The sequence below is a fragment of the Phallusia mammillata genome, chromosome 3 (assembly GCF_965637545.1).
Source record: "Phallusia mammillata chromosome 3, kaPhaMamm4.hap1.1, whole genome shotgun sequence".
NCBI lineage: Eukaryota > Metazoa > Chordata > Ascidiacea > Phlebobranchia > Ascidiidae > Phallusia > Phallusia mammillata.
This window is the reverse complement of record NC_137254.1, coordinates 23,434,868-23,459,667: the sequence shown is the minus strand read 5'-3', so window position 1 is coordinate 23,459,667 and position 24,800 is coordinate 23,434,868. Positions and strand designations below refer to the sequence as shown.

At 38.1% G+C, this 24,800-nt stretch overlaps 3 protein-coding genes across 4 annotated transcripts; 2 read left to right on the top strand and 1 right to left on the bottom strand.

Moving 5' to 3' along the window:
• Positions 1-22: 22 nt before the first annotated feature.
• Positions 23-24,492, bottom strand: LOC145220469 (uncharacterized). Of its 2 annotated transcripts, XM_080087675.1 has the most exons (14): positions 24,431-24,492; positions 18,801-18,899; positions 8,279-8,397; positions 7,128-7,374; positions 6,091-6,243; positions 5,544-5,659; positions 4,966-5,180; positions 4,491-4,615; positions 3,749-3,876; positions 3,305-3,520; positions 2,949-3,084; positions 2,777-2,880; positions 1,752-2,279; positions 23-1,690 (listed from the first exon to the last, which is right to left on the bottom strand). In XM_080087675.1, the coding sequence occupies exons 4-13, from the start codon at positions 7,345-7,347 to the stop codon at positions 1,761-1,763; spliced, it is 1,932 nt and encodes a 643-aa protein (XP_079943801.1). In that variant the 5' UTR covers positions 7,348-7,374; positions 8,279-8,397; positions 18,801-18,899; positions 24,431-24,492; the 3' UTR covers positions 23-1,690; positions 1,752-1,760. The 2 variants fall into 2 exon arrangements, with proteins under 2 accessions (XP_079943801.1, XP_079943800.1); XM_080087674.1 differs by having other exon boundaries at positions 23-2,279.
• On the top strand, positions 10,859-17,755 carry LOC145219854 (pancreatic triacylglycerol lipase-like). Its single transcript, XM_080087161.1, has 11 exons — positions 10,859-10,913; positions 11,488-11,671; positions 12,266-12,371; positions 12,892-13,017; positions 13,383-13,494; positions 13,898-14,091; positions 15,162-15,350; positions 15,557-15,656; positions 16,188-16,305; positions 16,901-17,083; positions 17,587-17,755. Exons 1-11 carry the CDS (start codon positions 10,859-10,861, stop codon positions 17,753-17,755), a joined length of 1,536 nt encoding a protein of 511 aa, XP_079943287.1.
• On the top strand, positions 21,655-24,642 carry LOC145220473 (uncharacterized). The gene is made up of 3 exons (XM_080087680.1): positions 21,655-21,803; positions 22,871-22,987; positions 24,452-24,642. The coding sequence occupies exons 1-3, from the start codon at positions 21,734-21,736 to the stop codon at positions 24,640-24,642; spliced, it is 378 nt and encodes a 125-aa protein (XP_079943806.1). The 5' UTR covers positions 21,655-21,733.
• Positions 24,643-24,800: the final 158 nt, after the last annotated feature.

Genomic DNA, 24,800 nt, shown 5'->3' with positions numbered 1-24,800 from the left:
AAATGTCCTGTTATTTGAATAATATGCTTTAACTGTAGCCTACGTTCTGCCATAGGATCGTGATTACCGACCGCCCATCATAACAGAGTACAGCCGGTTGTAGGCTATACAACGGTGGTTGAACGCACATGTTCCGCTGGTTCAAGCAGAAATTACCCAATCGAGCGTTTTCAAATTTTTATTGTCTCAAGCATTCAGCTATGTATTGTTCACATAATAGCCGACTTTCGTTATGTAAGTTATAAGACAAACGTTTTGGCTGGTAATTGATTTAATAGACTTGACTTTTTGCTTTCGTTTCAAGATTCTTGCACCATTTTTAAATGTTAGCAGGCTTCTTTGCAATTGGGAGTGTTTAGGAATTTTTATGTTACTTTTAAGTGTCATACCAACAAAGTTTCTTCAATTTTGATAAAGCGCAACTATTAAACTGACTACCAATAGAAAATTAAAACAACAAAACTGGTGGTTTTGAAAGCGCAAAAAAGTTCTGCAGAATACCGATACAGGCCTCGTGATGCCCACGAACGTCAGCACCAGAGAAAAGTGACAGTCAGATCAAACAGCGCGCCGCTAAAGGCACTATCAATAAGACCCTAAATCAATAACATAATTGACCAATACGGCAAAATCAAAACATACCAAATCGGCAACATTATTTTCGATCAGGGCGTAGGTACCGCAGTTAGGGCGGGACAGAAAACGAAATCGGCATCAAATTGCAGAAGCCCTGGTCTTTTCTATTGCGGCATCCTTGGCTTTGAAGTATAGGAACTAGGCACGTTCGTATTACCTTTAACAAGCGGCCGGTGAACGCCAGAGCACGTCTGCGCAACCTGATATCACTTAGATTAAAGCGCCTCCGATTTGCAGCTGTAACGAGACTCCAAGTTTATGGCCAATTGGTGAAGACTGTCGGTTTACTTAGCTTTGTTTTGTACAAGCATCTGGACCTCATGTATAATCCTAAGAATCATGAGTGTTCATGTTACCAGGAAACGTAAAAAAAACAAGGGACAAAAAATTCAACACAGACTGCTTCATATGGGACTAATTGTTCCTTCTTTGGGGATGGTGAACTAGATTAAAAACTAAGACGTCACCTAGTTGCTAGTGACGTCATACCCATTGTTGAAAACCGAATGATAAATTTAAAGGATAATTTTGCATGTAAAGGAAACCAAATGCTTGACAAGTTAAAAAAACATGACTGTGCTAATTGGTATGTACAATAGTGAAACTTGCAGAAGTTTTGCCTACAAAAGGAAATCAATTGTCACCATTTTGCCCAATATGTAGACTACATGCGTAGGCACGATAGCCTATGTCAGCAATCGATTGTTATCAATGTGGATTCGTAAATATCCCAAAACTCTATTAAATGACACGTTTGTAAAATATCAAACAACAAACTCCTGAAAGAAATGCGAGAAACTCTTGATATTTGGGATTGCGTCAGTGGAACGCGTTGCGTGAAAATATCTTTGAACTACAGGAGAAAATCAAAACGCCCCAGGCAAAAAAATTTGAGCGGCAAATTGTATTGAAGTGTGAAGCAGAGTGCAGAAATGAAATTGAAGTGACATCAGCCAATTGATCAAAGCCAGTTCCCAAATTTCACAATTTTTTTTTTTTCGAATTTGGAATATTTATGTTCCTCCAATTTGTTTACACTTAAAATTACAGAATCCTGTAACAGAAAACAGTCGAATAATAACTTTATGTTGAGCTACAAATGCTTTTACCCTTACGCATTTTGATTATAGTGGTGTAGATACCAATGCTGGGTTGTCCAACATTCGTCGAGTTGGATTAGACTGCCCAGGCTTAGAAGGTCCATTGTGTATTGGAAACGACTTCTTCCGATTAAGCCGTTCATCGAACTCGGTTAAAAGTGTTCTCGGCACATACGAAAGCCTTCGACCCATTCCGTTAGGGTTGGTAGCTTCCAAATGTGGATTCACATCGGAGAAGTAAACGAAACTCGGTAAATGCGCATTATGTTTCCATCTCACATCCTGTACACTTGTAGCGGGTGCATCATTTTTAGGAACCTGTTTTTTCCTTGGTTTAGGGGTAGGCTGTTTGCTAGCTATTGGGGTAAAAGTAGGGTTTTTATTGTTATTAGGTATTGGTTGGTCCATGTGCCGTTTATCACGTGACGGTCGGTCTGTCCTTGGGCGATCCTGTTTCGCAGTCGCTACGTCACCGCTTCGTTGATCACGTGGCTTGCGATGGTTGTTCACTCGTGGCGTTTCGTCTGTCGATGCTTTTAAAGTCTATGTGAAATCAAGTTTATAGTGGTTAGTTGGTCAATTATACTGCACAGTGTGTAACATAAATTAAAATTTGTGCAGCACAAGCGTTTTACACGCACAAGTGTCTTTCGGATTTTAGTATTGCCTTGTGAATTTTCCATGGTCATACATGGTGGTTCATTGTTGCTATTTAGCCATAGCGTTGGTTTAAATCAGAGTGGTTCAGCCACAAGTTCATAGACAATTCTTAACTTTAATCCTGACCTGCTTACTGGTTCCCTGACGGTCTGGTTTTAGAGCTCTTTGTTAGTCTACCCTGAGTACGGACTCTATTGTTATGTTCTATCACTTTAATGGAACTAAATAAATCAGTTTCGTTGACCCTTGAAAGTTGTAACAACTGCACAACCAAACGCACTATAGTAAAAACTGAAAATAGGTAATCTTAAAAGATAATGTTTTCCTTTACTGTTGACATACTAATGTGTTGTAAACGTATTTTAGCAAATTCCACTTACTAAGTTACCGGTGCTTTTAGAACGAAGGTCTTCGATATTGTTGGTTTCATCAGGAAAAGAAGGGTGGGTCGCTTTGTACAACTCAGAATGTGAATTTGATCGAACTAAAACGTAGAACACAAGTATCAAAAACAGAGTAAATGTTCACACCAGGGGACAACAAGACGCTTACCAGAATAAACTTCGTTGTCTGTGTGTTTCTTTCTTCGCGTGTGATTAGATGACTTCGACTTTGTAGATTTATGACTGTGACCGCTTGAACACGTGGTGCCGCTGTCTGTTCGCTGGGTTGAGCTTCGCGAATTCACCTGTATAAGGTTACAGTATTAAGGTAAGTCCTTACGTCCAGGTTATAATACAGTAATATATTAGTATGTAGTCATTTGGTGATTGCCGTAGTTCAGTACAAAGCTATTGGTTAGTTACGCACAAGACTTAAACCGTTTATCACAATGCACAAGCAACCAAAAAAACCTTCACAATCCCTAAACATAAATTCCAGTTTGGCAGCATAAAACAATCGTTTACCGAAAGTAAATCCGACATAGCGTGTCCGTTATTTTTTGTAGAAATATCTTTTCCATGCAGCATATCATCCCGCAATGACTTATGATGTGATCTATGCGAATGCTTTGATTCCTCGCGTCGTTCTTTAGCGCCTCCAGTGTGCTGATGGGAACCATTTGGGCGTGACACAAGTGACCAATGATGTGCGTCAACTCTGGGCTTCCAAATTCTGTTTACCTTGGTAACCAAAAATAATAATACTTACAGTAAACCTTCGTTAAATCGGATTCGGTTAACCCGGATCTTCGCCTGGTTCGGACAAAGTTCGACGTGCAAATGATTTTTAGTGTGGTAAGGCTATCGACATCGATTAATCCGTATCTTGGCCAAATCCGGACAATTTTTTGGGTCCAATAAGGCCAGGGGTTTACTGTATAAAGTTTAAGAATGGTGCGGGGAAATTACCTGCTGGGGATTTCCAATGACGTGGAATTCGCCAAAATCTTCGTCAGTTTCTCCGATACTCATTTCGTCATCGGCATCACCTTGTGGGGAAAATCGTTTTCCTTGAGCACTTGGTCCGGTGCGTTGATCTGTTGGGTGCAGAGTTGTTAGTCGGGACGGCCTTATTTTTGTTAAAACGGGCCTGACTTTAAACTAAGCAACATTACTGTCATATATTTATTTTGGAAAATCTCATTTTCTGGCCTAATTCGGACTTCATTTTTTTTCAAAACTGTCGGTGTTGGACCGGGTTTTGGGCTTGTAATTTCTGTTCTGGCCCAAATTTTAAGCCCGCTTACCATTTTGGTTGGAAAGACGTAAAGAATAACATAACAAAACTTTACTTCGATCAAGTTGTGACAAGGGACAATAGAAAGTTAATACTTGCCGACATTGTAAGGCAGATCAATTTTGTTGCTTAGTTCATCTTAAAGTTATTTCATCGACATGAATTTAGTGTTGTCGACTTAAAATGCCATTTTGTAAAAAAATGCAGAAAACTTTAACCCTGTCAAACACTGATCCAAGACATAAGGACCCCGTACATTGTACATGCTACATACAAACGCAGAAAATTGCTTTTATACCATATATCACATGTGTCGTACATAGCCAAACCTATTTCATATACTCGTTTCACTAATTTTGTGACATTTGTTTTATTTATCACAGGCGACATAACGAATGTATGAGTTTTACCAACCTGTGTCAGCTTTCAGCAATAGTTCGCAAACATGGTTGACTTCCTTATCTGAAGGTATCACACATTGTGTTGATGGCAACCGGCGATGAAGACGGGTGTTTCCCCGCAATAGAGATACGTCGAATCTGAAAAGCATTGATACAAAAATTTGAACGCATTATGACAAGATTCTTACAGAAGTGGATTAAACTATTGAACTTTGGCTGGATTGGCACCAAGGCTCTTACTGTTTGCTTTATGAGCGTTTAAAAAGTTTCTTATTTTTTCGTATAAAAGATTACAAGTAAACCCTGGTTAAACCAGATTCGGTTAATCTAAAACTAGACTGAATCTTTGATTAATTCGGACAAAATTCGAGGTACAATAAATTTGTAATGTAGAAAGGTTTTAGCTAATCGACATCGGTTCCGGGCACATTTTTTGCTTTGAAAGGGTGGATTAAGCTAGGTTTACTGTATTTTAGAATTAGATTTACTTGTTTAAAACTCCCAGATGGGTGAACAGATCTTTGTCCATGGGAACTGAATCGGCTGATTGCTGCTCCGCAACGACATCGCGTGCCCGATCCAAAACCTGCATAAAACTTCGTGCGTTTTCAGCGACTCCTCTGCAGCGCTGCAAGTGGTCATAATAGGGGGCTTTGACCGTTTTCTTGATCTGTGATTCGCGTTTTCGAAGTGCAGTAGCTATCTGCGGAAACAAAGCACTTAACTAAAAAGTGGTGATACTTAATTTGGACTTTCCCGTACTTTATTCTGGAATATCTACTTTCTTTACATCAGTAATTGGTAAGAACATAGGGACACATAACGCCGTTAGTGAAATAAGGAGCTGATATAGAACTGTTAATAGCGAATAGGTTGACGGTTAAAACAAAACAAGGTTTAAATAAACGCTGATATCCAGTCAGACTTTTAAAAGTGTTTCGTTTATGGCGGGCGACGAACGAAAGTGCAAAACCAAGAAGCAGAAGAGAAAAAAGATCAAAATATACCCCCGTCTTACAGCATGTGTAATTGCATGGTAATAAAAACCATAAAGCAGCAAATTTACCCTAAACAATATTTCGTTGGTGGCCTGGTGGATCATATCGTCCACTCGTTTCATCTCTCTCGAAATTTCGTTCTCCTGTCCACCGACGTCGTTCAGCATTTGACTCAACAAGGATTCTGCAAAATTCAAATACAACAATAAATTGCCCATTTTGCATACGAGGCCCTATGTGTACACAGAGCATCATAAAAAGTTGCTCTCGATACCAACACGTCAAACGCAACAACGCCAAGATTGAAAAGCCACAGAACAAAGACAGTGACATATTTTCCAGCATAGTTGAAATGGTACCAAACTTCAGAAGCCATTGTGAGTACGTACAAATTGTAAAATGGGGTTACATCATAATACTTTTCCCAACACATAAAAAATTGAGGCAGTGATTATTACTCTAGTTACCTTACTAAACAGCAAAGTAGCTATTAATGTACTTTTAGAATCATGCGAATCCGAGAATATGGTAGGGAATAGTTTAATTTGTTAAAAAAGTTTTGGCCCGACATAGTCATGTGGCTGAAGCCTAATAAGGAAAAACTGTTGACGTCACCTTTCGAATCGATCATTTTCTGACATCCCACCAGGGCACTTTGTATTTGCGGAGTATACTTCTTCACTTTGTTGATTTTTCTCTCTCGTTTTCGTCTCGCCACGCAACGCGGACAGCTTTCGTCATCACACAGTTCGCAAATAAAATCGTTTTCTGTCAAAAAACGGCCTTGTTTTTGAAAGCTATGCTTTGAGTGTATGTTTTCTGAATTGAACACGTGCTTCGTTCTTAAACGGAGATCAAACAGCTACACCAATTATTGTGGCATTTGGGCCTTTTTTTCAATTAAAATGTACAGAATAAATAGAGAGATTTACTCGTTTTGTGGAAGTCCTCCATTTAGCCCACAATTCAGGGCTTGCAAAAATATACAACAGTTCTGTGCAACAATTAGTTATTTTTCCACTTTTTCAATGTTTTAACGATTACGTTCATGATGAAAAAGATACAAGTGTTAAACATCATAACGTTTCGACAGCTTCTATTGCAGGGGTCGGCAACCCCTGGTACGCGTGCCAAAGTTGGCACGCGAGGTGATTTTTCATGGCACGCCAACCAATTTGCGTGTTTATATTGAAGTAACAATTTAACCTGTTACACTGCTTGTTTTCAGTTTTTTTCATGTCATTGTCTTAAAATTCAGCCTCACATGCACAAAACACTCTGCTTTCTCTTTATTATTGATATCTGCTGGCACGAACCACTATTATTTAGAAAAACGTTGGCACGCGAGGTCATTAACACATGGAAATAACAAGTAAATTGGCACGCGTCACCTAAAAGGTTGCCGACCCCTGTTCTATTGTCATCGTTAGGTGAAACAAAACCCACAGAAGGGATGCAACTTGGTGCCGCACAACAATAAAAGAAGGGGAAACGCGAAGTTAAAAACAAAAGCAAAATACCTTACAATTTAACATTTACATTTAAGCTTGTTCAAAAAAATCCGTAACATTTTGGACCTATTAAACGTATATTGAGGCTTTCAAGATATCCACGACCCGATATAAAAATTCCATTCATATTCATCAACAAACCTCCACTCTGTCTTGCGGCGTAGTTCCGGGTTTCGGCTTCAAAATACTTGCGGATCTTGCCCAAGTCCTTTACTGTGTGATCACGTGACTGGCCGGGTGCGCTTTGTCCGAACACGTGATCATGATGTTGCGCGCATTCGTCACACATAAGTTTCGCACATTTGACGCAAAATTTAGCCGCGTCATCGTCACGCCTCGTTTCACACACCCCACACAACATGTCGAGTTGGCAGTGTTGCTAAGCGACCTAAGAAAAACAAAAAAATAATTTGAAATGTATGTCTGTACACACTCCTTTAAACGACAATTAAAAAATTAACTTTTTGTGCCTTTTTGATGAGGCAAAAATAACCCTTGTTTTTGCCCTATATTATATTGTATTTTACAGTACATTTTACGCTAAACATTGTATATTCCTTTAGTGTTTTTGCGCTTTTGTCTGTGTACATCGAGTTTATGATATTAAACCAGTAACAAAAGGCAGTTTGTTATCCAGAAAACAATAATCAGCTTTCTACTTCGTATAAAACTCACAGAAACACACAATTCCCTAAAATATCGTGCTGTTAATAAAACTACAACATACTTATTTTTGTTAACCCTAGTAAGTTGATTCTGTCATTCTCTATTTTATTCTTTTACCATTGTTGAAACGATCTCCACTTTTTATATTATGTATCACAGATTTGGAAACGTTTATTTGGCTGAAACCAGGCTTTACTATAAAGCACAAATACAGAAAATTATACTTAAAACACTAAAGATGCTTGCATAAGGGAATTATACTTGTTTTCTATACTAAAGATAACTACTTGAAACAAACGTTTCCAAACTTGAGATACATACTTATTAACCTAATATGCAGTTTCACCGCACTTAACAGTCCTAAAATCGCCCTACGATAATACCAAGTCACAGACATTCACATCCCGCCAGTACAAAAGCAGATCAATGCAATTAAACCACCCATCCCCGACCTTACGTTAAGATTCTAATACCCGATAAGGGAAAAATGCTATTTGCCAGTGTTATTGACCCGAAATGTGGAATACCCAGGATTTGTTCCATGTGTGAGTTTGGATTTCTTTTGTCACGGAGGACTTTGATTTGACAACGGGTTTATTTCTCCGCCACCCAACACAATAACTCACCCCCGCTGGGCAAAGATTTGCTTTACGTAGTTGCAGTAGCTGAATGGATCAAAAACAGTCCGCACCTTCTGTTGACTGGTGCCCGGGTTTGGAAAGCAAACGACGTTTTTTGCCAAGACCTTTAAACATGAAATATGTAAAGAAGCATCTTTGGTGGCCAAAATTGAACATTTGCTTTAACAATGTATTAATAACATTAAAAACATTTTTCGATGTAAGGTATTACACGTCCAGGTTTGGAATACAAACGACTGTTTTGGACCATACCTTTAAACACGTCATTGTTTAAACTTTAAAGCAGTGGTCGGCAACCACCGGAGGAGTTCGTTACCGGGCCGTACAATTTTTCATGTTAAATGCTATAAAACATTTTGCCCATGTATCCCGGGCATGATAAACAAATTTAAGCGTTTTCATAGCTATATATTTGTAGTTTTTTAAAGACCGGTCCGCGAAAAAATTTTAGTTTCAAAACCGGTCCGCAGTGCAAAAAGGTTGCCGACCCCTGCTTTAAAGGACCAACTGGTAGCCTAAACTTCCAATTTGTTTGAATTTTAATTACAACCCATACATTAAACGTATGTTTGTGTGCCAAAAAGTTCTAACACATATTACTTAAAAAGTGTAAAAAATACAATTTTGTTTTCCAAAACCAAAAAAAAACATGATTAAATGGGTCAACCAACAACTGTCTAGCTTACATTTTTAAGGCTCTAGGCTTGCATTTTTGTGAACGGGCCGTTGTCCACAGGTAGTGCCTCAGACAAAATGTACCAATTTAGGTGTTTTTCACTTAATTAACATGGGTGTTACCAACGCAAAAAAAACTTGAATGCGCCATGTACGTACATCGTACAATGTTTTAGTAATAACTAACGACGGTTATGAAGCAATATATAAACATTATAGGGTAAAGTCTTTGCACACCCTACACAAAATAGGCAAGAAAAGTAAAAGTAATTTCCTCGAAGATGGCGGAATAAACGTATGACGCATATTTTCGGCACGGCCTTGCGACGCTGTCAACAAGTAAGCTCCATAACAATTAGATAGAAGTTTGGCAAACAAGAACAGGGCTTATCCTCTGTGCTTAATGTAACATTCGGGCTACAAGAAAACGGTATGTCAAATAAAACATTTTGAAAAAAAGAAATTTGGAAAAAGGAAAGATGGAAAGATGGAAAAAATCTGAATTTCGTGAAAAAATACTTTAAAAGTCATTATTTGCGCATTAAACAATACACGTTAAAATTGTTGATTTCTTAAACCAACAGGACGTATCGAACGTCGTAAACTTCCATAAAAGGCGGTTCAGCCGCTTTTGTAGTTTTGACCAAGCAAATCCAATTATTGTTTGCATTAAAACGACATAATAGTCTGTACATGGGTCGGTCACGTTTTGTGGGTTGTTTCGACAATCAACGGAAAATTTGCGCAGCATGTGTCAACATTTGTATTGGGCGCAACGGTAGTACTGAGAAACCCACAGGTTGTTGAACTGTACGAATGGAATAACCTACTCACGTATTTTTAACACCTGGCCATAGAAACATAAGATTTAAGGTTTTGCCTATTGGTAGCTATACTTTCATATAAGATATAATTAGGAAGAGGGGGGAATTGCTCTTTCCTTATTCTTTGGTTTTGTACAAAAATACTACAATGTACGTAGGCTTAAAAAGAGTACGATACGTTGCTAGGGAAAGTTTCTAGGGTCATTTTAAACAGGACTTTAGTGTTCACTAAAATTTAATGACCCAACTCAAAAAATGTAATAGTATAGTTTATATTAATTCTAGGTCAGGTTACAGTTTTATTGACTACTATGGAGTGGTAAACTTAAAAAAGTCGCAATTTCAAGGCCAAAATTAAATAGACTTCACATGTATTTTGTGAAAGTTGGGGTTATAAAACTTTTGCGGAGAAGTCAACAGTGCATAACCTTCGTCTGACTTTGGCCCGTTTAATCCCGTGACCTTGGGCACACAGATGCACGCTTTCCAGTATCTTACAAATATAGCGCGATGGGAACCAATTTTCCGAAATGCACATGTCAATTGTTTGAGGTACGAAGCGTACGTAACACAACACAAACCAACAGTTACGAAATAGTCTAGTACGGTGATAAGTAGAAACTGATCAACAGCGGTGTAGCCATTTTTGGAAAAAAAAATATATCTGACTTAAAATGAGTTACGATTAAACGATTAAAACGATTAAAACTTTACGATTTAAACTTGCAACAGTATATTAAATTAACGTTTTCATTTAGATAAAATTACAAAATAAAGTTGTTTTCAAATAAATATGGTGTTCAATGTGATTTTAAAAGCACCTAGTAAAAGTCAATTGTTGCGATTCTTACCGTAAAAACTTACAAAAACTTCTGTATTGTTTAGGAAATATAATAAACGGTATTAAACTATGAAACAAAAGTGTGTGTTACATAAAATGGACTGTGTAAAGTAGTTATAGTTTTGTGCGTAAAAATAGCACAATTTTGTATTACTGTCTATTTTAATGCTGGATTATTCAAATCAAAATTCTTTTTTACTTGTAGGTTATTCATAGAGTATCAACATGAAGTATTTGGCAACGCTATTTCTTCTGTTTACCCTCAGCCTGGGAATATACGGTAAATGTCTCTAAAGCTCATAATTTTTACTAAACTTTGAAGTAACCTTAATAAGGTTTTAACAGCAAAAAAATCGAATATAGGGCTGCATATAGCAGTTCATACCGTTTTGGCACGCAACTTTTTTAGTACGCACCGATACTGTCAATTTTTGTTCAAAAAGCCCCAGCAAACCAAAAATGTTAAACAACTCTGAAAGCGCTAACCCACACCAACACTAAGCGCATTTGAATGACAATCGTTGATAATAACGTCACATATTGTTAACCATTTTAAGTCATAAAACATAGAATGCATTGCAATAAACTTCCGGAACACCAAACGAATTTCATAAAGATTGAATAGGCTCACGCAATTACATTCTCAATATTTCGCAAAAATAAACGAGGAAAATCACGATAGAAGAGATCAATAAAAAAATAGTTTTACATTCATTGTGCAATACCAGTGATTTTCGACCGGTGTTTCAACAAGTGTTTTCACCGACCCCGGTGGTCGGGGACAATGTATAACAATAATCGAAAATCATTGTACTACACTATACCACATTAGTTTTGATTTTGTCATCTTGCAGGTTACGAAACTATATGCTATGGTGAACTGGGCTGCTTCACCGACGCTCCTCCTTGGGGTTGGACGGATGAGCGGCCAGTCGGTTACGTGCCACAAGATCCAAGCAAAACAAACACTAGATTTTATTTGGACACTAGAGGCAGTGCTGACACCGAAGTTTGGAACACCAATGTGCCTGGACTGACGTAAGCAATAAAGCAGTTTTTATTATGGCGTGATACCCTAGTTAGCATAAATGACATGGTTTAAGCTTTAAATTTGTGTTCGTAAAAGATTCGGTTTTAGCCGAATCGCAACAAATTATTTGGCCGAAACCGAATCTTTGCGAAAATGGCCGATTCTGGCGAACAAGTTCGGCAAACCGGACTTTTGGTACATCTCTAGTTTCGGCGTCCTACACGAGACACCTTTATCAGGATAAAGGCATATCTTGCAAGACCAACTTATGGTGCAAGCAATGTCTGGGGCAGGCTCAACTTTTACATGCTGACTTCGCTTAAACTTTTTCCTCACTTAACAATTCAAAACATTCCTATATTCCTCCCGAATACAAAGTAGATGCTAAACTAAACAAAGATTATTCAAAAAAAAATTCGGCCTTTAAAAACTTTACCTGTTTTGTATCCTAAGCTAAATTGTCTATTTACAAACCACATGTAAGAACAAAAATGCATTTTTGTCAAATTACCTTTCATAAAGTTGTAACATACAACATCCCCCCCCCCAAAAAAAATAAAAAATAAAGATATTTGTAAAAACGTTATCCTGTGTTTTTACAGTTCCACTTCATTCGACTCTAAGAAACCGGTTAAATTCATTGTTCATGGCTTTGTTCAGAACAGCGACACTGCGTGGATGCGCACATTAAGTGATGAGATTCTTTCGGTAAGAAAATAGCGCAAGTTCGGTAACTTCTAGTATAAGTAATTCAAGGTTGGCTTGGAACGTTCATAGCAAGTCAACGTCACACAAACTTACATTTCAACGCAGTTTTATACCAGGAAGCATTGTTTGCTTCGGTTTGTTACTATGTAATACTGAGGAACCGGTTATTAGCAAAACCCGTTTGCATAAAAAAGCTTTGCAAATTATGCGTTAACCAGGGTTCGTCTATAACAGGGGCGTGCAACATACGGCCCGCGGGCCACAGTCCGGCCCGCCAAGCTATTTAGTGTGCCTCCCACCAACACACACTAATTAAAATAAAAAATGCAATTCTTCTGATAATTTAGCAAAATTTTCCACTAGTTTTTAGTAAATCTCCTAAGTTGCTGTAGTATGCGTGACAAGTATTAGCTAAATTAGCATTTTCCAGCCGGTGGATCATACAGAAGTTAAAGGGTCAGATACTGTTCAGTTCAAATACTCTTAGTCTAAAAAAACAAGTAATCCTATGACGTAACAGGTTGATGACGTCAACATCTTTCGCGTCGGATGGTTTGGGGGATCTCTGACAATCAATTATGCCCTCAGTGCTACAGATACGCAAGTGGTCGGTGCGGAAATTGCTCTTTTCATCAACAACATAATGGTAAACGCGTGATATCTTTATCAGATTTCATAAGATTTCGTTTATAAAATACCTGTTAAGTTTAATGAGGAATTTTAACGGCCCAAATAGACGTAAACGCGACATGCTTTATTTTTCAAATGTTTCGGTAAATGCTCATGCCATCATCAGTGATATCTAAGCATTTGCCGAAGCGTTTGAATAATAGAGCATGTTGCTTTTTACGTCTATTTCTGCCGTCATTTTCCTCATAAAACTTAGGAACCGTGTTTAGTATTCCAGACTACCCTGTTAAATTGGCTTTGGGCACGAAAATCGTACATTGAAACAAGTGTACTAATTTGTCTACGTGCTCTCTCGTGTAACGACCTTTCTCTTAAACGCAGGATTATTATGGAAAGACTGCGTCCGATTTTCACTGCATTGGACACAGCCTTGGTGCGCAAGCTTGCAGCTACCTAGGAGCAAAGGTTTATTCGAAAATCGGCAGAATCTCAGGTAAAACTACAGTGGGTGGCTTTCCATACATAATTATGTTACTGAACGGAGAGTGCTACCGCGAACATTAACAAGAACTAGAAACAGCCCTGAAGCGTTCATGCAGACCAGAGATCACGTCATACTCATCTTAAATCAAAGTAAGCCAGGTACATTAAAGGCGTTATACCAATCAAGGCAAAAACTAGAATCTAGCTTGCAGTGGCATTCGAACCCATGACATGAGACCGGGTCTTGCACTCTACCACCTGGTCTTACAGTCTACACAAACCCGTCAAAAGTCGAATCACAAGCACTGTTGCCTGCCACGTATGTTGTATACTTTAGTAGGACACCGTCAGATTCAAAGTATAAACCCAAAATACATTTTTTTCTTTCACTCAAAAAACGTACCATTTCGCAGGTCTTGACCCAGCGGGTCCCTACTTTGAAGGTACACCTGACGAAGTTCGGTTGGACTCCACTGATGCACAATTTGTGGACGTTATGCATACCGACGCAGAAAAGCTCGTAGATTTCGGTTTCGGAATCAACCAAGTGTCGGGACACATCGATTTTTGGCCTAACGACGGGATTATGCAACCGGGATGCGATCAGGTACCATTATACAAATAGTAAGCACAGTTTTGGCTGCACTGGGGTATAGCAAAGCGGTTTTAGTAGAAAACAAAACGTTAGACACAAAAGATTATGATACCCGACAAAAATGTACGTTCAAGAGGATCATTTTGCCTTTAACACTACACCTGTTATTTTTGATTTTGAACACTACAAAGGGGAAAATTGTAATCAAATTTAATCACTATTTTGCAACGAGAGAAGAGGTTAAAAAGCAGACCAATGTAGTTCAAAACACTAAAAAGCAATAACTATAATCATTTTTAACTAATTTATCGGTTAAACCAGCAATTTCCTATTCAGGCCCTCTGAGGCCCTTGACATAGATTTGTCAATGTTTTTCAAACTTTTCTAGTCAACTGAAAGGGTTGCTGAATTTTAAAACAATCTTATTATCAGAAAAGACGTAATTGCGGTTTTGATTTATACACAGGCACCAGATTATGCACTTAGTTTTTCCTCTTAGTAGCAAATAATACGAAAAAATTGATTGCGTTGGTCAATAAAAGACATATCTATCCAACTTTCTCTTGTTGTTTTCCTGAATTCTGTTTTAACTGTCCGCATTTATTCCAGCGACCCACAATTTCCGACCTATTCTAACAACGTCCACTTTTTTAATATTACCAAACGCGTGTCCACATTGAGAACCTTTCGCAACCAGCAAAAAAAATTTAATGAATGTAATACAAGTAGGCTACATCAACGATATAAGACTTTTACTTAACACATCCCAAGCACATCATAAAGGTTGACTTCAATTAAACGATTCACTGAAACGCATGGCCATGTTATTTGGATCGGTCGTTTCTTCATTTATCTTGCAATTTAACTAGAGTGTATCAAGGTTGAATTTTTTACGTCACAATTGATCAATTGTGTAAAGGTTAACTAGATGGTATAGGCGAGCATTGCTGTTCGAAACAATGATATTATGAATCATTCGTGTTTGAATTGCTACACCAAACCGCTGCGAACCCCCGTGCAACCCTTGAAGTCACGGAACCCCGGTTGAAGAACTCTGCGTCTAAACCGAATTCATTCAACAGAACGCTTTATCAACGATCGTTGGAGTTGACGGCGTGTGGGAAGGAACGCAAGACTTCGTCGCATGCAACCATTTGAGGGCGATAGACTTTTACATTGAGAGCATTCGCTCATCGTGCCCGTTTGCTGGAAACCCTTGCGACAGCTATGCGGACTATCAAGCTGGCCATTGTTTGAATTGCGAAACTGATGTAAGTTATGTTTCAAATACTGATGTTTCATTTTAAACAACGCTGTAATTTTTGCTGTTGAAACGGTACAAATTTAGGCTTTTTAATGCAAACAAAATATGGGCTTAAAATATCGGTTATTGGCCCACTTAACTACAAATAATCGGAATCTGTAACCTTACAAAACGCGTTTGGTCTATCTCTACTAAGCATTATATTCTTCGTAGTGGTGCCCACCAATGGGCTACTGGACAAATGAATACAAAGGCGAACCAATTAACACTCCCAACTATTACCTTGCAACTGGCCCAATGGCACCGTTTTGCGGTAAGTTTATTTCCCTACTTTTTTACAAAACTGGCTACAGTAAACCTCCTCAGGTAATCAGGACCCGTTTGGGCCAAAAGATTTGTTCGGAATACACGAAGTTACGGATTAAATGATGTTGATTAGTTAAAGTTTTCTTACATTACAAGTCATTTGTACCACAAGTTTTGTCTAAACTGGGCGAAGTTCCGGATTACCCGAATCCGGTTTAACCGAGGTTAAAGTCAATATGCAAAGGGCAGTTTTCAGTTTTAACAGTAAAACATTTTTAATATGTTCTACATTTTATTGCGATCTGGTCATGTAGTAACCATCAGCTAAATTAGATCTTCGCTTAATTCGGACAAAAAATTTGCAATTGATTAGTACTGTGTTAAGGCTGTAACTAATTGGCATCGGTTAATCCGGGTCTTCGCCTCATCCGGGCAGTTTTTGGTCTAAACGGGTGTGGATTAACAGAGGTATACTGTATATGAGACGAAGCACTAACGCTGATATATTGGGCTTGTTGTAATAAAAATTTTTTTATAGAATTCATGACGTACGTAAGAGTGGTGACGGGCCCCAACAGCGATGGTGTGGAAGGGCAACTGTTTTTAACTCTGTACGGACAAGACGGCAGCAATTCTGAACAGGAGCAGCTTAGCGAGTAAGCTTCTATTATCGTTTATGTGGTCGGTTAAAATCAACAGACAGCTAATGCATACAATCGTACTCCGAAAAATATATATACTTTCTGGTACAAAAATTAGAAAATTAGGGTTTGCAAAAACTTTTTACGCAAAAAATACTTGATTTGCCACAATAATAATAACAAACACCCCAACGTTCTTACCCTTTGACAATATTAAACACAAAAATTAACCTATGTTTTAAAATACCAGCAAAATGTACTAACACGGCAGATCACATTCAGCTAACTTTCGATAGGTGGCGCAAAGAGCACAAATTTCCGAAAATGCTGACAGTTAGAGCTATTCGGGTTGGTGTTAGCAATTCAACAAAAACTTACACAAAACTGACGTTAAAACTTTGTTCCTAATGTAAAATTTTAAAATTTACTTCCCAACCCTACCCCTTTTTAGCTGCTAATGAATAATTCAGCTTATTGCGCCACCTATCGAAATCTAGCTATATGTAGGTCTACCATGAGGTATGGTGTTAGTAGTTCCACCACAAAATGTTCCAAACGCAAGCACCTGTCTAAATACATATCTAATCTTATGATTATATTTTATTATCAGTGAGAAAGTATCGCTGCAGCTACGTCCCAGTCAAACGTACTCCTATGTCACTCAGTACGAACATTTTCCTACTGACCAAATAAACAAGGTGAAGCTACTCTGGAAACAAACAGAGTACACCCTTTACAACCAGTACCTGATGGTGGACTACATACAAGTCTGGATTAACGAGGAGCAAGCATGGTGAGTGTGTATTGTAGCCATTGTTGTGACAAGGGAATCACAGTACGCTAGGCCTTTTGAAGGCGCCATACCGAATCAGTCGGTCATCAAGCATTCCCATATGGCAAGGCGTAGGCTAGAAAAATCTAGTCTGTGGTGGGATTCGAACCAAAGACAGGAGTCTTTGCGGAAGTCGCGCTCTACCAACCGAGCTACGCAGGTTAAGCGGAAAAAAACCCTTCGAAAGTCGAATATTTTAATGGAAAATTCATTTAAAAATGGAAATTTTAAATACGCTGATGTATTAAACGAGTGGTCCTCCAAAGTGGGCGCACAAAAATAAATGCGCAAAGCCTCTGAACAAGTTAGTGAATAACTAACTACTCGTAAAGCGCAGATTGATAACAGCATTTGCCTATTCCACATTTTCTCTTTTCAACGGCCAGAGTACAATCGCAGGGACAAAATGGCTGGTTCAAATTGAAACCAGTCGTTCCTAGAGTGGCACTGAAAAATACCTTTAGTGAACAACTTACAACTTGTAAAGGGCGAATCAATCAGAGCTCTTGTATCAGCCACAGTTTCTTCTTTACATGGGTATCTAAGCTTAAGACTTATTTTAGGTACACGTACTACGGTGATCCGGATCAAGAGTTGGACCACGACATAAGATATTCCTTCTATACCAGTTAAATGGAAGGTAGCAGATGAAATTTGCTGGTGTTTCAGTACAACAGCAATAAAGGGAAACATCTGCAGCATTTCGAGTGTTTTTGTTTTACATTCAGGCAAAGAGAAATGTACTCTATAGTTCACAGTATAGTTGAATTTTGTAAATGCCGGTTTTACTTTTAACCCAGAAGGTGAACCATGTTAGGTCGTGTAGAAAAACAGCTAGAAAAAGACGGTCTTGAAACAATTTTTTTTTTATGGATAAAAAATAATTGAGTTTTACCCGGCACATTAACTTAACTGTATATATTCGCACACTCAAGAGTAAACCCGTCGTTTGTATGACTTAGCTACATAGCCTGTATCTTTCATTTGAAGGACACAAAACTCACCAAGAAAAGGTAACCTCACTTTTTTGGATTAAAACCGAAGATTATTATTGGGTCTAAAAAAGGTCTGTAAGGTCAAGTTTAAAAAACGAAAATAAGTTTGTTTACAAAACAGCAATTAGGGATCCACGCATTTTACCGATTTAAAACGATATGTCTCTAAACATGCTCACGGGCTATAAGGGTCGGAGCTATTAGGGTCGGGGTAAGGTATTAGCATTTAAAAATGAATCAAACTAGCAAAAGAAGTTAGTTCCTAATGCAAAATATTCAAAAATGTACATCCCACACCTATCCTCTTTAGCTGTTAAATAAAACATTCAGCTCTCAGCGCCACCTATCGAAAATTAACTAAATGTGGGCCTGTCGTTAGGTATGGTGTTAGTAGCTTTACCATTCTATTCAAGTCGTTCTCCAAAAATCGCAAAGCAATTTTGACAAAAATTGTAAGGCGTGCGCAAAACAAAAAAAGTTACTTCCCTCATTAATGACGAACCAAATTGGCAGAATTTTAGAAAAGCTTAACCATCACTGATGTACATCAATTATGGTTAAGAAACATGCGCCCGCATTGTACCTACATTCTAATCACATAAAAACGAGCTGCTAACTGTTTGGACGTAAATTGGTTAGATCGCACACACAAACATCACATGTAATATCCACGAGAAACTTACCGCATATAAATCTTGCGTTTGTCGGATATGTCATGAGCCACAATCGTCGATCTCGATTCCTATTGGTTGCAGCGTTGAATGACGTCAAGGAATTTTCACCTGCAAAAACGTTCAATACATTCGGTTGACATAAATCATCAAGACATTAAGCCTGAAAGAAAGGCAAAGGTGAAAAACATACGGTTCTCATAGTTTGATTTTAATTTGACGGTTTAACCTGATCAAGTGAAATTTTAACAAACCAATTGAAAACGGTGTCTAGAACATGCTGCAAAGTTGCTACAAGAGCTGCCTGCAAAAATACACACAAAGAATAGGGATCAAAAAACAGTCTGTTGGCATTCTCCTTTTGTGGCGAAATTAAACGGTTAAATTTTTTCGTAGATTTTTAATGGTATGGAAGGACGCTTTTTCGAACGTTTTATGCCGTCTATTTTCAACAGCCATATGTTTCTAGCCTGTAAAACTTTATGTGACCGGATACAAAAAAATTATAAGCTACTGAATTAATAACAAAAAAGACGAAAAACAATGCTTATAAAACTATTATCTAGAAATAGGATGGATCGTATTACGGACGGCGCTGCGTTGAAAGTCTGTCTGTACGTAGAAACCTATGTTTTATTCATGATTGGATGCAAGACTGTCAACGCAAACCTAATGCTTTTTGTTCAAAGACTTGCGTTCAGTTAGACCTGTGTTTTTTAGGTTTACTAAAATGCAAATGAGTGGTATTCGATACATTATATGTTCAAAATACCGTTTTTAGGTGTTTTGGACTCTGTTCGTACTTGTTTTAGTAACTCAAGGATTAACCGTAGCAAGGAGAGGCAAATTAAATGTCCAAAAACGTTACGAACGTTTGAACTGCTACTAAACTTATATAACCTGATTTGTACCATTTTAACCTTAATCTACATTATTTATTTTTGAAAATACCCTACATTTGGTATTACTGATGACATATTACCAAAATTCCGCCAGTTAATTAAAAAAATCTTCAGTCCAAATTGTACAAAAACGAGTCTTTAAAGATTGACGTTTAGTTTAGAAACAAGCAATTATTGTTGATTCGTATGCCTTGATATTTACATTCATTAAAGAGCGACAATGGATGTATAGACAGCTGACGAGCGCACTGAACAATGCGAAAACGTAAATATAAAGCCACAAGCACGACAGTTGCAGCCCAGCATACATACAGGAAACGATTCAAAATGCATGTCGCTCGGTAGCAGCAGGCAGGCAATGGTAGAAGGCACAAGGTACGGGCAGTCAAACGGTAGAACTGTTGCGAAACTACCAGGATGACAGTTACAGGTATAGCTCAGCTGGTACCGGGCGTACATCGTACAAAAGTGTCAAGGCAACTATAAATGAGTGTACCAGGAGGTTAGCATAAATGTGCCATCAGCACAACGGGTGTAAGTCTCAAAAACAGCGCAATGTAGAAGGATTTGGCGCATAGTCAATGCTAAAACTTGACCCACTAGTCTAAGAAAACCAAGTTACGTAAGTGTTGGACACCTTTAAGAGGTGCTGATTGTTTTAAGCCTGCTGCGGTCATCCTTGAGACTTTATGTAACCTTGTTGTGGTATTATAGATCGGTACTGGTTTCTCTGCATCGATCGAATGCTTGTACCAAGAGATTAAGCTGGTGCTGCTTAGGATTGAAATGTCAAACGAGTGTTGCATGTTTATGTGCGTACACAGTTGAACAGCAGAATAGTACAGAACTAGCGCTCAAGGGCAGTATATGATTTCAAGCTGCAGAGAACCATTTGAATAATCAAGTTTAAGCCAGTGCATTTATGCTAAACGAGTTATTTTATAACTTATGTATCAATAATACAATGGGTATATATTTATATATCAGGCTCAGCTGGAAACTGCCTATTGTTAGAATGGCTTGGCTGTTTTGCTCAATAAAGTCTGTTCAAAGTCTTGGCATTGTTATTAATTGAGGAAATGTGAGTCATAAAATTTTTATAAAATGTTAATACCTGGAAACTATTGAACAGTCAATCTAGCAATACCTGGTATTTAAAACAGTCAAGGCCTTTCTGCATTGGCCAGTTTCAGTAGAGATTCTATTGCGGTCTAAAATTTAAAGCCTTCCCAACTCAGCATTCAAAAAGTAAACTGATATTTAGAAGTAGTTTAAAACTGCATTGTTTCTGGCGTTGGGGCATTTGGATAAAACCGGGTCTTGGACTTTCCATTTACAGCCTTTTGTTGAGCGAAAAACGGATTTTACGTCTTGATTAGAAGGCAGCGAAAACGGATATTACACAATTTGCTTTGCTATGGGATTTTCCTCAATTTGCTTTCCATTAACACTAAAGGGTGTTAGGGTAAATGATATGCCTGCATTGATGGTGTGGTAACCTGTGGTACGCCGCAGCTTTTAAGGTGATACGCTAGCAGTTTTCTGCTGTACCAAATTCAAGTTACAACATAAAGAGCAAAGCTGACCCAACTGATCAGCCCCGGTTTTAGGCGAAACTTATGTCTTGCACATTCTTTTGGAATCGCTAACCTTGCTGGCTTTAGAAATATGTAATCCTAGTGACAAAAATTAGGCCTATCTCTTGCTCTACCCATTTAAACAGGGTTTAGGTGGTACGCAGCGATAAAAAAAATCGTCAGCGATCAGTATAAGGTTAAGAACCACTGCATTAGGAGAAGGCTTCAAGACGAAAATACGTCAGTGAATAAAAAAACGCGTCTGGGTCACGATATGAAACCACATGAAAACGGCATTTGGTAAACAAACGTATAAAAAACCGTCGGCAATACTATCAGTACTGTTCAAATGCGGTGAAGTTTAAAACCTTTTTCGTCTACAGGTGACTGTGTTAGTATCTAGTGTTAACAAAATAACAACTGGCTAGTTTAAGTCTTTACAAGGAAATACACAAAGCAAGTTTCCATGGCGGATACGTCGGGTCATTACAAGGAACTACCCCAGACAGATGACGAAGATTTGAACAGCGGAAGTGGTAGATATACTTTACTTATTAAAAATCGTGTTCGATTTTGATTTTCTATTTGAATAAGGTGGAATGACGTGTGTTAGTAATTAAAACAGGCAAAATCGATATTACAACAACAATGGCTAAACAAAAACATCAACTTTATAAAAACGTAAAGATTTAATTTCTGTTTCGACTGAACCGTTTGAAATAAGTTACACAAACCAAGCCAAAAGAGGACATAATACAATTAGTCATGCAGTATTGTTCAGTAAACCAAGGGTTATTACTGTAAATAAATAAGTGTTTCATACCTAAGTAATGAGGTGGATTCAAAGGACCATAGAAGATTGCGTATCAAGTGTCACCTTTAGGGTGGTATAAATCTCGCTGTTTTGGACTCGTTTTAGTTGTTTTCTAGCAATATGTATTTCAAATATGATTTGTTTCCTGCAATTTCCGTCCAGAATTAGTCATACATTCACACACAGGTTTTTAAATAGTTGAAAACAAAAATATTCGCCAGAAATCCTAGTTATTTGCATAATTAGAAACATATAACGCATATTCACGTATTGCCACCGTACTGCAAACAATGTAACAAGAGCATAGTGATTGGGATCATACCCAGCTGGTAGCATAAAAACAATCGCAGGTCACTGACAGGGCTAACGCAATTAAAAAGAGCGGATTGACAGCTGTCCCTTCAAGACAATAAGATTGCGGATGATTTGACAGGGGCGACAGTCTGCTACTATGCAATACAGTATCTTAACAGATTATTATACAACAATTTAACCAGAATACCAATACTAATGAGGCATGGTACAATGCAACTTGATTTTGTCAGATCAAAATTATAGCACTACGTCTTAACCCAAGTAGAATAGAAACATGTTTCTATCGTAGTTCAGCAACACAATTGACTGTTATAAACCATTGCTTGTTATTTTAAGTGTTGTATACCATTGGTTCCATACCTTTACTATGGTATTAATTCTGCAAGCATAAACGCATGGGTTTTTCGAAAATACCAGAAAAAAAAACAGATAAAACAATAAGACTTCTTTTAAAGCCATTTACCATTTTTAAAGGTTATTTGCCATCAATTGACGAAGCAGTCGACACAACCAACGGAACGTTTACGTCACCGACCCCTGACGTCACATGTGCGTCGTCGACGTATAAAGCCAGCATCACGATATTAATAGGTAAGCATTTGCACCTCAAGAGAATTTGCGAATTAAGAAGTAATCCGATTATGGGTTATAACCCCCGCCACCAACACTCAAGGGGCATTAGTTTGTCATTTACGTTGATCTATTTTAAGTTCTGACTTAAAAGTCCCCAAGACAGGCCTACTAAAACATACCTACAATTTGCGGCATTGCTTAAGCTAAACAAAACAAATCTAGTTCAAACAGGAAATTGGCAGACCAAAATGGCAAATCTAATGCAATTTATGCACAGAAATAAACGCAGTATACAGGATTTGTGACACACGCTTTCAGGTCATGCTTTTGTGTTTTCAAGGTTCATAAATTGCCTGTGAAAAATCAATACTTTTTTTCATTTACCTCTCATGCACCATGACAAAATTTGAAGAAAATTCGACCCGCCAAAGGCATACACGCAACACAAACCCAATATTTAAAACAGGTCTCTAGCTGTGGCAGAAATTCCCGAACGCAACGTTTCTTGAATAATTCATATCTCACAAAACCACCAATGATGTGGCCAAGGTCGTCCACCAGTCTGTCATAAACTCAACATGTGCACTAATGCATGAACTGCGTGAGATAACGCGAAAAAATCGCCTGGTTTTAGACACGACAAATACGCAAAATACAAGGTTTGTTTTACAAAAAGGAGATTTAAGACGAGGCAAAACAATTCTTTGAATATAAGTATTAAAACACTGCAGCTAATTTACAAGGACCTTAAAGGTTGTGTAAAAACTGCACTTGTAGCGTTGGGGGTAGATATTATATGGACAATTGCACGGGATACAAAGGCACTTGACGGATAATAAATCCTTCCATTTCATGGGCGTAACAAAAAGTCATTTTGCTTCGAGAAAAGCGGTTTTAAATGTCGCAAGTTGCTTAAGGCATTTCTTAACCGTAACACGTAGTTGCAGAAATATATTATATATGTAGCAGATACTGGTATAGACGGTTTTTACGGTTTCACTGTGGTTTATGGCCAGTTATGTCGCCCACAAAAGGCATGGCTTTTCAGCGTGTAAGTCACTAGCTAGCCTCTTCAGACGCAAAATTTATATAACCATGCAAGTCGAAACAATGTGCACTGTCTGCAGCTAACATATCACAGTTACCATTATAAGCTTCTTAAAACGTATTTTATGTACCGTTTTTTGCCCCACAGCAGTTTTGTAGGTCAGAGATGTAAGAGGCCCGAAATGAGGCCCCAAACCCAGACTCAACTCGACCTCAAAAATACAAGCCCAAAACAGACCCTACCATGTGGCTAAAATGATGCCGCGTGCAAAGTCAGGCTAGAACCATGACCAAAAAGCCTGTCCATACGTAAAACTCGTCATAGCCAACACTTACAAACACTTCGTCTTCGCTTGTTAGTTACGGTGCAAAAAAAGTAACAAATATGTCACAACAAAAAACAGAATTTCATACCTGTGTCTTGTGTTTTTATAGTGGTTTCAGTGGTCGCTATTTTGGTCCTTATCCTGTTTGCGCTTGCAACTCTGCGCTACCGGTTTGGCAACAAAGGTTCCTACTACGTTGCTGAATTCAAGAAAGGAAAAGTGCAGAAGAATTGGACACCTGATGGGGCTACAAGCGACAACGTATTCGATCAGCCTTCAACGAAAGAATTTATGTTATAACTTGCGTTATAAGCACAAAAAGTTGCTTACCTTTTGTATGGGTCGCTTTTGTTCATTCGTCGAAAGTAAACCACTGTGTTTTTCCATACTTTGAAGCAAACAGTATCATTAGAAGCTGGTTCACATTGTGCTGTGTTGTTGTGCTTGCAAATTTTCCG